Source organism: Chrysemys picta, chromosome 4, assembly GCF_011386835.1.
Source record: "Chrysemys picta bellii isolate R12L10 chromosome 4, ASM1138683v2, whole genome shotgun sequence".
In the NCBI taxonomy this organism is placed as follows: Eukaryota; Metazoa; Chordata; order Testudines; family Emydidae; genus Chrysemys; species Chrysemys picta.
In genome coordinates, this window is record NC_088794.1 from 43,332,042 (window position 1) to 43,348,497 (window position 16,456).

The 16,456-nt window shown below is 37.8% G+C and overlaps 1 protein-coding gene across 46 annotated transcripts in view; it reads left to right on the forward strand.

Annotated features, from left to right (window-relative positions):
* Positions 1–16,456, forward strand: part of SOX6 (SRY-box transcription factor 6) — a 456,705-nt gene that overhangs the window by 167,093 nt on the left and 273,156 nt on the right. For all 46 annotated transcript variants that reach the window (XM_065594763.1, XM_065594780.1, XM_065594788.1 and 43 more), the window contains one exon: positions 13,503–13,746. In XM_065594763.1, coding sequence (XP_065450835.1) covers positions 13,503–13,746 — 244 coding nt within the window. The remainder of the gene's footprint in view (positions 1–13,502; positions 13,747–16,456) is intronic.

The window sequence follows — 16,456 nt, forward strand, 5'->3', positions numbered from 1 at the left end:
GCAGCAGCTCCCAAGACTCTGAGGGGAGAGGGTGGCTCAGCAGAAAAAATAATAAAGGCTGAGGCGGTATCTTTGCTGCCTAATTTATATGGATTTGGAGGGAGAAGGATGTGCCTCCCTCCCCATCTTGCCATCTCCTCCCCAGCTTCTGCAGTCCTCACATACTTCCCCTGTATGGAACTTGGACTGCATGGAGAGAATTCCACAGAGTCCATAAGTTGGGAGTCCATTATTAGTAGCTCAGTAATTGAGGATGCTGTCCTGGAGGCTGACATATTTTGATGTCCCACATGACTCTCCCTGACGGGAGCTGCTGTACCCCCTTCCCCATTTCACTAAAGAATAGCAGCAAAAATTCAGCTTTTAAATTGAAAATAAAATTATATTAGAATTTACAGCAGGTTGTAAAATGATTGTTTAATGTTGCCACTTATACTAATCAAAGGAGTCGCTGTCATTATTTTTGAAAATGCTTATTCCAAGAACTTATGCCTGATATTATTTTGAACAAATTAAAGCAGAATGATTTGAAAGGATATTGAGAATACACCAGTCTTCTACCATTCTGAATGCAGATTCTACATCATCCCCTCAGGTTGTCTCATATTTATCTTTGCCCTTTGGGGAAAAATTTATTATAGTGCCATGTGATCTATCATGATGGTGTAACATTTGCATCTTCACCTGATGATTTTTATTCAACACCTGGCAATGTTGTATTACATCATGACCCAATATTACGTTCTGTATGCAGTATCAAGATAAAAGGCCAGATCCTCAGCTGATGTAAATCAGAAAAGCCCCATTGACTTCAATACAGCGACCTTGATTTATACCAGCTGATGATTTGGCCCATAATGTCAACTTGTCACAATTCTTTATCAGAACGTCACAAAACATTAAATAAGTGCAGGGCTCTTTTTTATCCTATAGACCCCTGGAGAACGAGCGTCTCATTCATGTATTTTGGTGTGGATGTCAACACTGCTACCGAAGCCAGTAAAATCCCATGTTTTATACAGAAAATGCCTTACTTTTAAATTGATGACATAGTTCACAACAAATGTGCAGGAGTAAATGAAACCGTTAGATTTTGTCTTTAGAAGTAATCAGCAGCACGTATTATATATTGTTTGCCTGACTATGATAAATTATTACCAATATACACAAGTGGGAAACTGTTACAACATATAGCCTTGAGCAAAAATTGACAGTGTTGAGAAAACTAGGATTCTTCATTTTCAAATACAGATCATATGGTGTATCCTAAAAACATAGGAAAAATCAGGTCAGAGATGAAAACCACAATAGAGAGCTATTTATTTCAGCTGTTATGTACCACATCAGGCACTATATAAGAACATTTCAGTGCTCGAGCTGCAGTCAGTAGTATAAGAACTAACTGAATTTCAAATGGTAACGGTAAGAGTTATTTAAAAAAATAATTTGAATGAGTGGAAATGTAATGTTATATATATTTCCCTTAAACTGTCACCGAAGACAACTGCACTTCAAATCACTGAAGACAACTTCTATTTGGTGCTCTGGTGCAGGGATTGTCTGGATTTGGGTTTCCTTTTTGTTCTAATATATCCCTATGCTTAGCAATGTTTATTTCAATGTATTTTTAAAAATATTGTAATGGAACCTTTGGGGTTGGGGAACAACTGATAATTTTATCATTATTCACAGTTCCCCTTAGGATTGCTTTTGCACTTTTCTTCTAGTAATTACAGATCAATCCTGCAAGGTGCTGTGTGCCTTCAACTCCTATTGAAGTCAGTGGAAATGGAGGGTTCTCAGTCCTTCACAGGAGGTGTTTGGCAATTTGTAGGGTTGAACCTTAAGTATGGGAAAATACTATAGCTTCCTTTGCAGTTGATGCAATTAACAGCATTAGTGTGCCCTATACAGAAGCTGTACTCTCGCTGATCTCACTTGAATGACTGAACAATTTAGGTTCTACCTGTGAGTCTACAGGAAGCTAACATTAATGTTCTGTGATGTTTTCCAATGCCTAACCCACACGTTCCAATAAAATCCTTTTAAAAACTACATTAATGTTTAAATTGGGGCGCTAGTTTAAAAATAAATTAAAATAATTAAAAACAAAGAATTATTTATTTTCTTAGTTGTACTAAATGTTTATTTAGAGTGTTAGAAATTGTAGCTTTAGTTTGTTCTATATTCCATGAAAAAAAAAATTTTTAGATGTAAAGGGCAGTTAAAACTGTGATAAAGATTTAATCAGTGAATACTATGTCAGGATAGAGGGGAAAATACCTAAAATCTAGTCCAAAAAATGAGGAAACTTTTAGTAAATTGAACTTCAAATTGTTCATGCCTTTTTAATGGCAGCTGGTCCGTTTAAGTTATGGAGAACACAAGTAGTTATTTATTTAATGTTTTACAGAAACTTTCAAACTGTTCAAACTTATTCAACTGTTGCTTTCATCTGTTCACCTAAAATATAATTAGAAACTTTTTTTTTATTGTCCACATACATCGGGGACCCTGTCTATTTGTGATCATTGAAGAATGCACTGCATATTTTTTGCATAAGTGTTAGAGGGGTTTGTCCCAGTATTCTTCCAGGCCAAATTGCCAATCAAGCAGTTACATTTTGCCTGCTTAAAACTCTCCCTGAAGTTTCAGCTGGCCATAGTTCTTCATAACCCACACCTAAAGCACTGTTGAGGCCTTCTACCCAAGTAGTAGTTGCTGTTCACTGGTGAATTAAGTGATTCCTGTACATGGTCTGTAAATACATTTTCAGATCCTGCAAGATGAACAGTTCTATATGCATGTAGGGTATTGTACTGTGTAAGCACCAGTTCAAAACAAGGAAACACTATGCACAACACAATCTGGTTACACACATGAGCCGGCTTTAGTAAAATAAGAGTTGTAACGAAAACACAAACTCACCAAAGTCACAAAAATCAAACCAAAGTCTGACATTTTAGACTCATTTCATGTTGCTAATTGAAGGGTTCATGCTCATTCATGAATTTATGTGTAAAGTGCTGTCACTTTAAGAATGTAGTGGACTTGCTGTCCCCACATCTTCCTCTATAACTCTATGAATACTCCTCAGGGTGCCGCACTGCCCTTTGAAAGTAATGCTGTATTATCAGGTATCAGCTACAGTGCTCTTAACTATGGAGAGACATGCACCCACACAATGAAGAGGAGGAGCGTTCCATGTTGTATGATATGTACTATCTAAGTCTTAGGCTCAGTGGTTCAAATTAGGGGCTAGATTTTCTCTTTAAGACAAGTCCTTGCAATATTGTTGGGAGGGAAAAGGGTATAGACATCCATCTGGAGCTCCTGGAGACTTTGGGCCTGAGACTGGGTGCAGGACTTGGGGGCAGATCTGCTTGCTTGTGCATATAGGGGCAGGACCATGGCCTGGCCCTTCTCTCCACACCCTTTTGGGAGGCTAACACCAATTTCTGTTCTAGTCTGGAGCAGTGTTTGCGTTTTCTCTGTGCACAAGAGCTAGGCTTTGTCTGGCCTAGGGTTACCATATTTCAACAATCAAAAAAGAGGACACCGAGTGCCGCCCTAGCCCCGCAACCGCCCCGCCCCCTCCCACTTCCTGCCCCCCTCAGAATCCCCCTGACTGCCCTCTCCTGAGACCCCCCCCACCCTAACTGTCCCCAGGACCCCACCCCTATCTAAGTCTCCCTGTCCCCTGACTGCCCCAAACGCTCTCTACACCCCCTTCTCCCGACAGCTCACCCAGAACCCCCGACCAATCTAACCCTCCCGTTCCCTGTCCCTTGCCTGCCCCAACTGCTCTCTACACCCCCTTCTCCTAACAGCCCCCCCCCGAACCCCCGACCAATCTAACCCCCCTTGCCTGCCCCAAGTGCTCTCTACACCCCCTTCTCCTGACAGCCCCCCCAGAACCCCCGACCAATCTAACCCCCCCGTTCCCTGTCCCTTGCCTGCCCCAAGTGCTCTCTACACCCCCTTCTCCTGACAGCCCCCCCCAGACCCCCCGACCAATCTAACCCCCCCTGTTCCCTGTCCCTTGCCTGCCCCCCCACATTAGGCCGAGGGAGAGCTGCGAGCTCCACATGCAGCCAAACACTGTGGCGCTGCTCTGCGGGGGAGGAGGGAGTGGGGGAGGGGGGAGGGACTCTGGCTGCTAGAGGCCCCAGTGGCTGCGAGCGGCTTTCAATCAGGCCCAGCCGTCCAATCAGCTGCGCCGCACTCTGCATGAGGGGAAGGGGGAAATCCCGGACATTTCTACTTTATTAGAAATCCCCCCGGACGGCCATTTAAAGCTGAAAAGCCGGACATGTCCGGGGAAAGCCGGACGGATGGTAACCCTAGTCTGGCCACTGTGCAGGAGTGCAAGGTGGGAAAAGGAGCTCTTTGTGCTCTCTCCTCCATTCTTGCAACTAGACAAAACCTATTGCTGAAGATGGAGTGTCAGCTTTGCATTTCTTTGGTTCTTTTTTAGTTTTTGTGATTCCCCTAGCATTGCTGAAAACACGAGGTTGCTTGTGTCAGAAGACTTTAAAAAAGATGGACTTACATGCTAGATTGTAGTGTATCAGATCAATAGGTATTTATTGAATATTTATTAATACATATGCAATTTATAAAATATGACCCATAACACTACGTAATGCAATTTTTTCAAGGGTCAGTTTTTAAAAATAAATCACATTTTATGAATAAATCAAAATGATAAGGAACTTTATAATGTGTAAATCCTAAAAAGGCACTATTTTGTGTGGCATAGCATGTCCATAGCTACAGTATCTTTAAAACTCAGTCTTTGATTTCACAGATCACCGTGGAACCATTCATGATGATGTCTCTTGTCAAAATGCAGATATCACTGCTGGAGAGACAGTCCAGATACCGAACACCCTCAAGACATTTGTGTTGAAAATGTTAGTTCATATGAACTAAACTTACCATTCCAAAACCCTGCCCTTCAAATTCTTAAAATTTTGAACGTCACTTATACCCATTGTAGATTAATGATCTGTGGAATTTCAAGTTGAAACTGAAAGTTGTTTTTTAGTTCCAAAAGCAATTTGCTTGTTGTTTAAATCAATGCATGCCAGGTTCTAGTCTGGAGTTATATTTTATGAGTTAGAGATAAACCCCTGGATATAGAAGTTTATAATAACAGTAATGCAGCAGATGCACACTTATCTGTGGAGCACACCAGGGCACTAGTGTAATGTTTTATATGTGCATATGAGAGACACTGGATGGTTTTTACCAGTATTTATGCTTTTTATATATTTATCCTTCTGCTGTTTTTCATTTTCACTTAATGCAAGACTTATAAATCTTATTGCTAAATAATAGCAGGGTTGCACCATAGTATTTGGTATTAAAATGAACTCCCTTTTTTGAGTAGCCTTTCGAGTTTACCCTTAAGAGAAATTTAGATTTGATATTTTTGTTTTTGTTTGTTTTGTTTTCTTCCTGGTAATTATGTTTGCACTTTGCTGATGTCTAGTTGTGCATTATTACAATGGAAGGTGACAATTTGATTGTCTTCAGTTGGAGAAACAAGTAATTTTATATTCACCAAGCTGTCAGGTAACACTACCTCACAGTACTAAGAGCTCCTGGCAATGTGGTTTGGCACCTATATTTAACTGCTTTGATGCTTGCATAACCTTTACTGAATCAGAAATACTTTGCCTGCTAGAAATGTTTTTTAGTCTTGTACTGTAAGGTTTTCATTAAGAAGATAATCTGTTACTGAACTGCAGAAACATTGTTTCTTGTTATAGGGTGGTAATAATTAGATGGTTTAGTGCAAAGTGACTACAGATGAGCCTGAAATTGAGACTTTGTTTCATTATCTGAAAAGAAGATGAATTACAGAAATGCTGTATTTAGTTTAGAAATGAGCATCAAAAATATTGGGGGGAAAATCTGATTGTAGATAATATGTATCACTCAATTCTGTGTTGAGTGGCACTGAGTCATGGAACGTCCGCTTTTGTTTTTGCAACTCTGTGACTAACTTTTCACTTTACTATATTTTGTGGTGTCCTATGCAGCTACTGAAAATTGATTGTAGGAGGAAAATATACAAAGACATTGTATTTATACCAATATAGCATATCTATCCTGTATGTTACCAATATAGCATATATCCTGTAACGTATCAGAAGGATTTAATTAACAACCTGTTAGGATCTTCTGCATTACAGGTTGAAGTATTGAGTTGCAGATTTCAAGTTATTAAAACATTTGCTTTATTAGGGTAAAAAGCTATTTCTCTTTTTTATGTGAATTGTTGACTCAAAGTCTAAACATGTTGAAATAAATTCCTCTAAGTATTTTTAGGCATCCTTTATCAAATCCATTTATGTAGTCTTTTAGCTAAACAATTAAGCATTCTTTCCCATAAAAACCTGTGACTTAATACTTATTTATAGCAACCATTGTTTTTTAATCTTATTGTTAATGGGGTACTTTTAGTAAAATATATGTTCTATTACTTGCTGCCTAAAGCAACAAATTCTAACAAGTTATGATGGATAAGTTGCTGGTACACTCACTATTGTTCACATGTTGGAAAGTCGTTGGTAAAGATTGCTTGAAGTCAGATTTTTTTTTTGCAACAGTAGGAAATTGGATATCCAGAGACACATGACACAGTCATAGGACTTTAAAGTCCTCACAGTCACCACAGAGAAGCTAATACTAACCAATTAAACAGAGGTGGTTGCGTGATGTAACATTATCAGGAGAAACAATTCATGAGTCAAAGCATTCCAGGGCATATGAGCTCCAGTCCAAAGAACAGTCTTAAGCTGTATAAATAAAGTGACAGCAATATTGTCAGCTAAAAATAAACTGTAGAAAATATTAACTTTTGTGACTTGAGAAGAATACATCTCGGGTACTAAGTCATTATCCTGTATTCCACTGCCCTTCACTGCATTCTGTGTGAATGGGGCTGCATGTTCTCAGTGAAAAATACTGATACTGAATAAAGATAGAGGAACATTTCACCTACCAAAAATAGCTTGCATAGGATTTTCACCATAAAGTCTGCAGGGGTTGTAGGGTGTGTTTTTTTTTTTTTAGTTTAGTTTTGACAGTCAGATAAAGAGACCGAATCATTTTTTAAGTCTAATATTTTACATAGAATCATAGGTTTAGAAGGGACCACAAGGGTCATCTAGTCTAACCCCCAGGGAACGTACCTGACTGCACGGTCAGTATAATTATCAACAATGGCAAAAGGTGAATGCCAGTCTTTTTTAAAAAAAATGCTTTTGCATCATTCAAAAAACTGTGAAGATATTATATGATACATTTGAGAGAATGAAGTAGAGATGGGACCAGATCTTAATGCTCCTGAGCTTTGGAGTATGAGTGGATATGGAATCAAATTTTGTGATTCAGGCTATTTCTAGTAACGAGTAATTTATCTGGTTTGTAAATAGAACGTGTGTATTGTGGAGGCTGCACTTATATCACTTAGCTTGATGTTTATCTTAGCTGGAGTCTTGGGTGCTGCAATTAATGTTGTTCACTGCCATTCCTTGAATCTATTCCTTTTCCCCTCTCTTATTCCCAATGCAATTCCTGGAATGACCTTTCTCATGAATCAATTTAACACTGTTAATCTTCAGGGTGCTTTACAAACATCTAGCTAATCCGCACAACCCCCTCTGAGGTAGGGATTGGGAAAACTGAGAGACTGATTAATTGATTTGCCCAAGGCCGCACTGGACCTCAGTGGCAGAGCCAGGGGTAGAATACAGGAGTTACTGGCTTTCAGTCCTATGCACAGCCCACACTCTCTTCTCATTCTCACAGATGCTGATGTGTCATCAGTCTAACTCCATGTAGGTTTTGTATGTAGGGACACACGTAGGAATATGGGGCTTCAGGAGTAGTGAGTATTTTAGTAACTGCTTATTCCTGTTACTAATGCTCTTTGCAATCAGATGTGGGACTTTATAATTTTAGGAAATAACTGTTTATTCTTACATGACAGACGGATTACAGCATTAGATAAACAATGAATTATGTTGCTGAGTTATGTCTACATAACTTTGTTTTACGGGAGCAGAGCTGCAAAATGATTTGGCTATTGGCACAACATTTTCATTTTTCTTTAAATTAAGTCATATTTGAATGCTCCCATAACTAGAAATTGGGATCCTTCCACAGCAAAGGCAAATAGTGATAATTTCCCTGTGTGTTTACAATATTCTGAGCCAATTCCTCAGCTGGAATAATTGATGCAGCTCCAGTAACTTCAGTGGAGCTCTGTCAATTTACCCCAGTTCAGGATCTGGTCTATAGTTGATAATGGAGGGATTGCACAGATGTAAGGAGTGGTCAGTTGTTAAGGCATGATTCATGGATGCAGGCCTTGAGTTTAGGAGGAGGCCTAAGGACTCATGATTTGACTCTTAAGTTCCATGTAGGGCCTACCTCTATAGGGTGCTGGAGTCTGCCACGGGGAGCGGGAACAGGAGGGCAAGCAACCAGGAGTGGCACAATCACTTTCGTATGGATGTGGGTGTGGATCTGTAGCAGAGGACCCTTTGGGTAAGATTTGACAAGGATGGGAGAAACTTCCATTTCTGCTGCCCTGGTGGAGAGAGAGAGAGAGAGGACTTCACTCTCCAGGCTTAACTGAGTAACATCTTTCATGAACATCTTTCATGAAGTTCTTGTGAAAAGTTAGAAGGAAAAATGGTTCTTTAAAGTTTTTTTGAGGACTTCTGAAAAATGTTTCTTTTATAATTCATTTGTTTCATTCATTTGATTCATGAAAGCACTTAAGGATGTGCTTAACTGTAAGTAGGTGAGCAGTCCAATTTGAAGTCACTTGAACTTAGATGCTTAAAGTTAAACATGTGATTAAGTGCTTTGATAAACTGAGGCTTTTGGGGGAGGAAATAAGGATGGCCACCTTTAAGGAGAGGAGGCATGGCATTGTCAAAACCTTGCGTCTATACTATTGGGATTATAGACATAGCTTTATGAATGCTTTGATGGGGTGGGACAAAACAGTCTTTAGATTCCATTGCAATCTATGGTCAGCCACAAGTGTCCCTTGTCATATAGCTCATTGTTATCAGATGGTTTAGGTATTCTTAAATTGTGACTAGGCTCTCACATTATTGATGTCTGTAAATTAGTGCTGTGTAATTTGGGTTTAAATATCCCCTGGCTAGGACCCAAAATTGATCCCTAATTTCCCCTGGAGCATTTCATCGTTTGGTCCTTCTGTGAGTAATGGATGGACAGTTTTAGACATTACATGCCTTTGGTGTTAGGCATGCCACCTAGTTATTTAAAGGAAGCAGCTTTAAATCATTTGAAGAACTTCAGGCCATAGAAAAGCCTTAGATGAAAAGTTTCTATAATCATTTGTAGTTTTGGGAACGGATGACAAGCATTACCTTTAGGAAAAAGGAAATCTGTGATGTTTGTATAGAATGACTGACTGCTAGCCTCCATTAGAGGACAGGCAAATTCTTCTAAGGGTAAAAATTAAGGCTTATACATTTTGACATTAAATATGGGAGCAGCGCAGACCCACGCTTGGGATTTTGGCTTTACAACATGGAAACCAAGGCTGGTTGAAATTGGGGTCCCGATTTACCAACCCTTCCCATTTCCTCAACTTCACTGAGGTTTGGCTAAATGGTTCCACTTTTGTCCATCTCAGTTTGAAAGTGAGATGTGTCTTGTTTTGATTTTGTAAAACCCGAACCTGTGTTTGTTTAACCCAAATTAGGAAAGCTAAATAGGGAAATGGACTTCAGATAAATGATTCTGGATTCATACCTATCTTTCTCAAATCCTGTAGGTATATTGTTTGCCTTGCTGATAGTTGTGCTAACCAGTCAATTTAACCAGTGTGAGAATATATTTTTTCTCTCTGATTATAATGTGTGCTGTGTAGTTGATACACTGATATCATGTGAGTGTAATTTCCTCTTATTTTATCTCCACTGCACAGTATTATAAATAAACAGTTAAAAAAAATAAAGAAGAAAAGCACCAAACAAATCTGTTGCATCTCGTTTTAAGATTGTACCACTGTAGACACTTGTTCTAGTAAAGTAGAATTGGACCCACTTGATTGCATTTAAATTTTTCATGCTTCAGCAGTTTGGCTAGGAGCACAGTAAAGAAAAACCCCACGAGCGAGGATAGTTTAGAATAATAGAACTTGATTTTGTGTATTATAGCGGCACCATTTGCGCTGCTTTAGTTAGGGTTGTGTCAGCACTTCCATTATAAACCCCTGTTTTCAGGGGTTATAACTAGGGAGACTTTTTTTGAACAGACTTTAAAAAAAATCATTTGACTGATTTTAATTTATAACAGAGCAAAAATAAAATAAGGTAAAATGGAAATTAGCAATGTTGAGACACCTTTTACATGTCTAATTAATTTTAACTACTGAAATGGTAACCCTTACCCTTGCTAAGGACTATGGTAAGTTAGTTTTGAATATTTTAAGTTTAAAATTGCAAAATTATTAATATTTAAAAATAAGCTACCCATAATATTTGTCAACATTTATTTTAGCAGAACAGCTTGTTTTGTGGATCGATGGGACAATAACTAAGGATTAATCTGATGGGCTATTTCAGTGGGAGTATTTGATCATACTCCTTGGAAATTATGGCTTAAATTCAGCCTTTGGTTAGAGGCTGATCTCGCAGTCTTCCATGTGCAGAACTCCTGCTGAGGTAAACAGGAGTTTCCCGTGGATAGGGCTGGCAGGAATTGGCCCTTACACCTGAGTATTCCTGTTTAATATAGTGCAGAAAAGGTAACTTAAACTTGCAGGGAGGGGTTGATGGCTATAGGTATGTAGGACTGTATCTGTGTTAGTATATTTTAGAGATGACATATTCTCTCCCTTTCTATAAATAATTAACTTAAATTATATATATATATAATAACAGAAAAATATTTTTCTACTGTACTATATTACAAGTAGGTAGCTTTACTGAATGGTCACTTGAGGAATTACCAAAAGCCTATTTATGAAATAGAGGTGAAGCCTTTCTAGACTAATTATATTCAGCATGTAATTTCTAAACTTCACTCTGAATTTTGATTTTCAATTAACATTCCCAATTTGAAGATAATTTTCTATTTAATGTAATTGCAGGAAATAATTTATTGGCTGATTAAGACTGGGGGCCCAGCCTTCCTTAGGAAAACACTCCCTAACAAACCAGCCTTTAAAGCCAACTCATAGCTTTGGACAGATTTAGCCTATTTTCACAGCTGCACAGTTGTGTTTAATTAAGATTGTGCACTATTATTCATTGGTGCAATTTGTACTTGAAATTATTCTTAAGAGACATTTTCATTTTTGGTTTTGTGTCATGATTAATTTATACTGAAAAAACAACCATAGCTATTGCTATTGGAGGAAGCCAGTTCGGTTTATAACAGGAATGGTGTTTGTTAAGAGGTGAAGTCAATGCAAATTGTGACTTTCAGTTTTAAATTCACAGTTTATAAATTGTATGAAACTATAGTAAATGTATTATGTTGTCATGCAAATGAGTAAATTAACATGATGATTGTAATCAGAAATATAGAAATACATCTCTCAATGTATCTTAACCTTTTCATTATCTTAGGTCATAGTAATTATGAACCAGAACCTCTTGAAATACCTGTAAGAATAATAGTTTCTGAACTCTCCGCTTGTTATGTGCACCGTAAACATGTATTCTTTAGTGGAGTATGAATGTTCTATTCACTCAATTCTACTCATTGACAACTTTAATACTCTTAAAGGAAATGCAAACCTTTATCCCCTCCCCCACCACTAGTATCAAGTTGAGGCAGGATTATCATTATTTATAGAATGGTTATTCTAAATAGGTATCAGCATTTTAATATGTATCAAAGCACTTCAAAAGCTTGTAATACTTTTATTTAGAACTGTGCATAATTAGATTAGCTGTTCCTATATTAATTTTTTTTTCACTGTAGAATACTAAATCTAAGCCCCCTCATTAATTGTGAGAAATTTAGCATTAGCTGTTAAATCCTATGTGAAACATGGGCTGCTACATAAAAAGTACTGTTTAAATTGGAATTAACTTAATTATTTTTCTTTGCACTTGATATTTCCTTCACTGTAATATTCATGAAAGCATGTGACACATTTGTAAATTTAACTGTTAGTCTCAGATTTCCAGACCCTTTAATCAGTATTTATTTGTCTGTAGAAACAGTACTAGTGAGTTAATGATTTGCTAATTTGAAAAATGCTCATGTGGTTTCCTATGTTAACTGATTTGTGCATTTTTAAAGAAATGGTATGAAATCAATTATTGCTAAAGAGCAATTAAGGTGGAGATCTTATTCCTTAGTTCCAAAGCATTTTCAGTCTTACAGATATTATAAAGTTACTAAAAACTGTAAAAAAAAATCTAATATATTTTAGATGTCTGCTTTGACAGTTGTGGTTATTTTCACTACAAATTTTTAAAAAGTGGTTTAAAATTTTGAATTGACATAATTTATATTTTAATTTAAGTAACATAAACTGTGGCAAAGCTGTGTTTGCATGTAGAGTGGCATTAAGAAGCTATTATTAGGAAAATGCCCTTTTAAATAAATATACTTATTTATTACAACTTGACACTCAGATTTAACTGAATTCTTTCAAATGCTTTGTATCTTGTATTCAATATCTAATAAAGATAGAAATATAATTACTTCAGGCACTTAAGTCAAACTGCAGAAGATTGCCTCAAGACTAATCATACATTATCAGTCATTCTTTCAATAAGCCACTTACAGTTTTATAGCACCCTTCAAGTGAATATCTCAGAGCCCTTTCCAAAAGGTAAAACTGGATGCAATTTAAAACCGGTTCAGAAACGGTAAAGCCTTAAACAAACAAATCATAGTACTTCTTTGGAACAGCTTGGCTAATGACTTAGAAAGTCTCATCTGTGAAGAAAACAAATTCCACATGCAGGGGACAAAGTAAGCAAAGGATCCAATCATGCAAACCCTCATTCATATGAGTATTCCTTATTTACGCAAGTAATTCCATTGAAGTCAACAGAAGGCAGTAGGACTGTTCATGGGAGTAAAAGTTTAGTGGACTGGGCCCACAGACACAATTAACAGAATATACATGTCCAGAAGAGTCATCATTCTCTTAAGGCTGGAGAAAAAGATACCATCTTACAAGTGTGTGTAAATGGGATGACATAGGATAAGTCAATACCATGTTTCATTTGGAGCCCTTTATCACAGAACTGAAATATTCTGAGCTTCTGAAGAACCTGTTAAATGAGCAAGGTTTTAGATCCTCTAAACCCTTAGTCCTGCAAATAGTCCTATTGATTACAGTGGGATTACCTAAATGAGAAAGGACTACTCATGTACATAAGGGTCTGCCTCCAATTTTCATGTTTTGATCTATAGCTTCATCCATGTACTCACTAGTAAAATCTTATGTCCTGCCTTCTTTTGTTCTGCAGAAGAATGTCTTCCAAGCAGGCCACCTCTCCATTTGCCTGTGCAGCTGATGGAGAGGAAGCAATGACCCAGGATTTAGCATCACGAGACAAGGAAGAGGGCAACAATGATCATCACGTGGCCTCCCATCTGCCTCTACACACCCTAATGCACAACAAACCTCACTCAGAGGAGCTACCGACTCTGGTCACCACCATCCAACAAGACGCCGACTGGGACAGTGTTATCTCAGCCCAGCATAGAATGGTAAGTTTCCCATTTACATGCAGCTTTTTGAATTTAGTATTTTGGAAGATTCCTCACCTCTCATTTAGAAGGGCCTATTCTGTGCAACCCTTCATAGATGTGAAACTTTCTAATTGGTAAGATGCCAGGCATAGTAATCGATCAACATCAATATGGAATAATTATAAATTATAATTGTATAATCTTGTTAAGTATACAGGTCTATATGAATGAGATCATATGATGAGTTCACCTTCAGGAGGGAAATGCATCTATTTATCATGTTTCCAGTCATCCCCTGATTTATGTCATAACCTCTTTAGCTCATATATTTGCGCATTAATTTCAGTAAGAAGAGTGTAGCTCATAACTGTCCATCATCTAATTGGGCTACAGGAGCTGTTGAAGGCAGAAAGAAACTTTAATATGTTTCTAAAGAAGGGCCTTCCCTTGTCTCCAGTGCATATTCAACTTCAAATAATAAATGTAATATTAATTTTCTCTCTGAAACCCACCAAAGTGAGAACATTCATAGTCTGACACTGGAACACAGAGGCTAACATCTGGGCTGATACCACAACTCATTATGTTTATTGGAAATGGTAGCCTTTTGTGAAGGGCAAATAGTTTGAGAATGTTAACTGCATATCAAGCCTTTCGTGCTCTAGATCACCAGTTCAAATACAAACAAGGTTAGCAATGACCGAAAGTTGTTACTGCCTGATATTTGTTCAGTGGTTTATATGAGATAAGTTTGGAGTTGTCTATCCCATTGGACAGACATCCATGTGACAAAAACACCATTATGATGGAAACCAACTGGGAGTCTCAACAGAGCTGCTAAAAACTGAATGCACATGGAGATTCAATGAACTTCTTACCTGTGTATTTGCCCATGCTGAGCAGAATCAAGGCATGTGGACTGGATATTTGCTTCTGACTGTATCTGTTCTGTGGATGGAGAACTCTGGTTTTCAAACCAGCATCTTTCACAAGCACTAAATTCACACAAATAAGCTAAAGTGAAATGCCTGCCTTTTCTTTGCGCTTGTGAGTTTGTCAGAATTATTTTTTTCATTAAGTTTGAAAACTAAGTACTACCATCACCATAATACATTTAAAAACTCATCAATAATAATACATTTATTTCATAGTTAGGTTAGAAACATAATGATAGTGATTTATCCTAAACAGATATTGGGAGACTTAAATCATTCATAAGTTTGATCCTGGGAATGAAGGCACTAAATATATGCTAAGTATTTCTGTAGTATTAATAACTCTTATTAAATTAATTGGGATGACTCAGATTATATAAATAGAGCAGGAAAATGATGTCTAAGCAATAAGCCACAAATTGAGTCTGTGCATAACTCACTGCAAGATCAGGGTTTAAAAAGTCACCAAGAGTTTGATGCTTCAGTTGCGAAACAGACAAAAGTCCCCTTGATTTCAACTGAAATTATGTGTGATATTTTCTGTTGTTTGTAACGATAGACCAGAATGGTCATAGAGCACATATATCTATATATAATTATCCAGGTAATGGCTGTTATAGAAAATTCCTAGATATTGGAATACAGCCTCATTTTAATTGCATATATGTGCTCAAGACATTCAATAATTAACATATCACAGTAATTCTCAGTTAGTTCCATTTTATAGACAGGGAAACTGAGACACAGCTAGGTTGACCAGATATGTTGAAGAAAGGATGACTATGAGCCAGAAGCTGGGAATGGGCATCAGGGGATGGATCACTTGATGATTCCCTGTTCTGTTCATTCCCTCTGGGACACCTGGCACTGGCCACTGACAGAAGACAGGATACTGGGCTAGATGGACTTTTGGTGTGACCCAGTGTGGCTGTTCTTGCATTCTTAAGAGCCATTCCCACCCATTCCAGAGTGGGGCATACGCGCAATGGGAGTCGCAGCCTCAGGGCAGCAGTAGCAGTCATGGAGTGACTCTGTCCTCTGGGAGGAAGGAATTCTCAACCTTCCTTGAATTCCCCAGGGCACAGGCAATATACTCAGGCTGTGTGCTGAGAAATATATTAGTATCTCAGTCAAAATCAAACATCCTGCTTGTGCACAGTAATTTAAAATGATTTTACATTTATAATGGCAAAATGTAATTTCCATTTTCTCTCTTTTGGAATGATACACTTTCATGCCACATTTGCTGTACCTCTGAGGAGACTGAACAGCCACAAGTCGCTCTCCTGCCTATCATGTTTCAGAAACAGGTGCATGAACTTTGCTTGAGTGACTTGGCATTCTGGTTTTCCTCCCTTGTTTCCGAAAATACTACATCATACAGTTCGATAAAGTTCCTGAAAATCATTAGTTGGTCCCACAACTCCCTTGGGTCAAATCCAGCAATCTTTATTCAGGCACAGCTCAGCTGAATCAGTGGGAACTTTTGCCTAAGAAAGACTAGGTATAACTTAAGTGGTTTGGCCACAAGTGAAAATTGAAGTTCTAAGGCTTTAGATCAGGTCAGTTGAATTTAAAACAAACACAACAATGATGCTTCAGCTGATGTACTGTGGAACCAGAGACAGCTTAGGGAACATTACTTTGATGATTGTAACAGAAGTTGTGAAAAATCTTCAGTTTTTTAAAAAATTGTTACAACGTGAGGCTGTCACTCAGAACAACTTATTTAATATTTTTGACAAAGCTAAATTCTGCCATGGGTCCTTATGTGCAAATCTCGTTTACTCCTG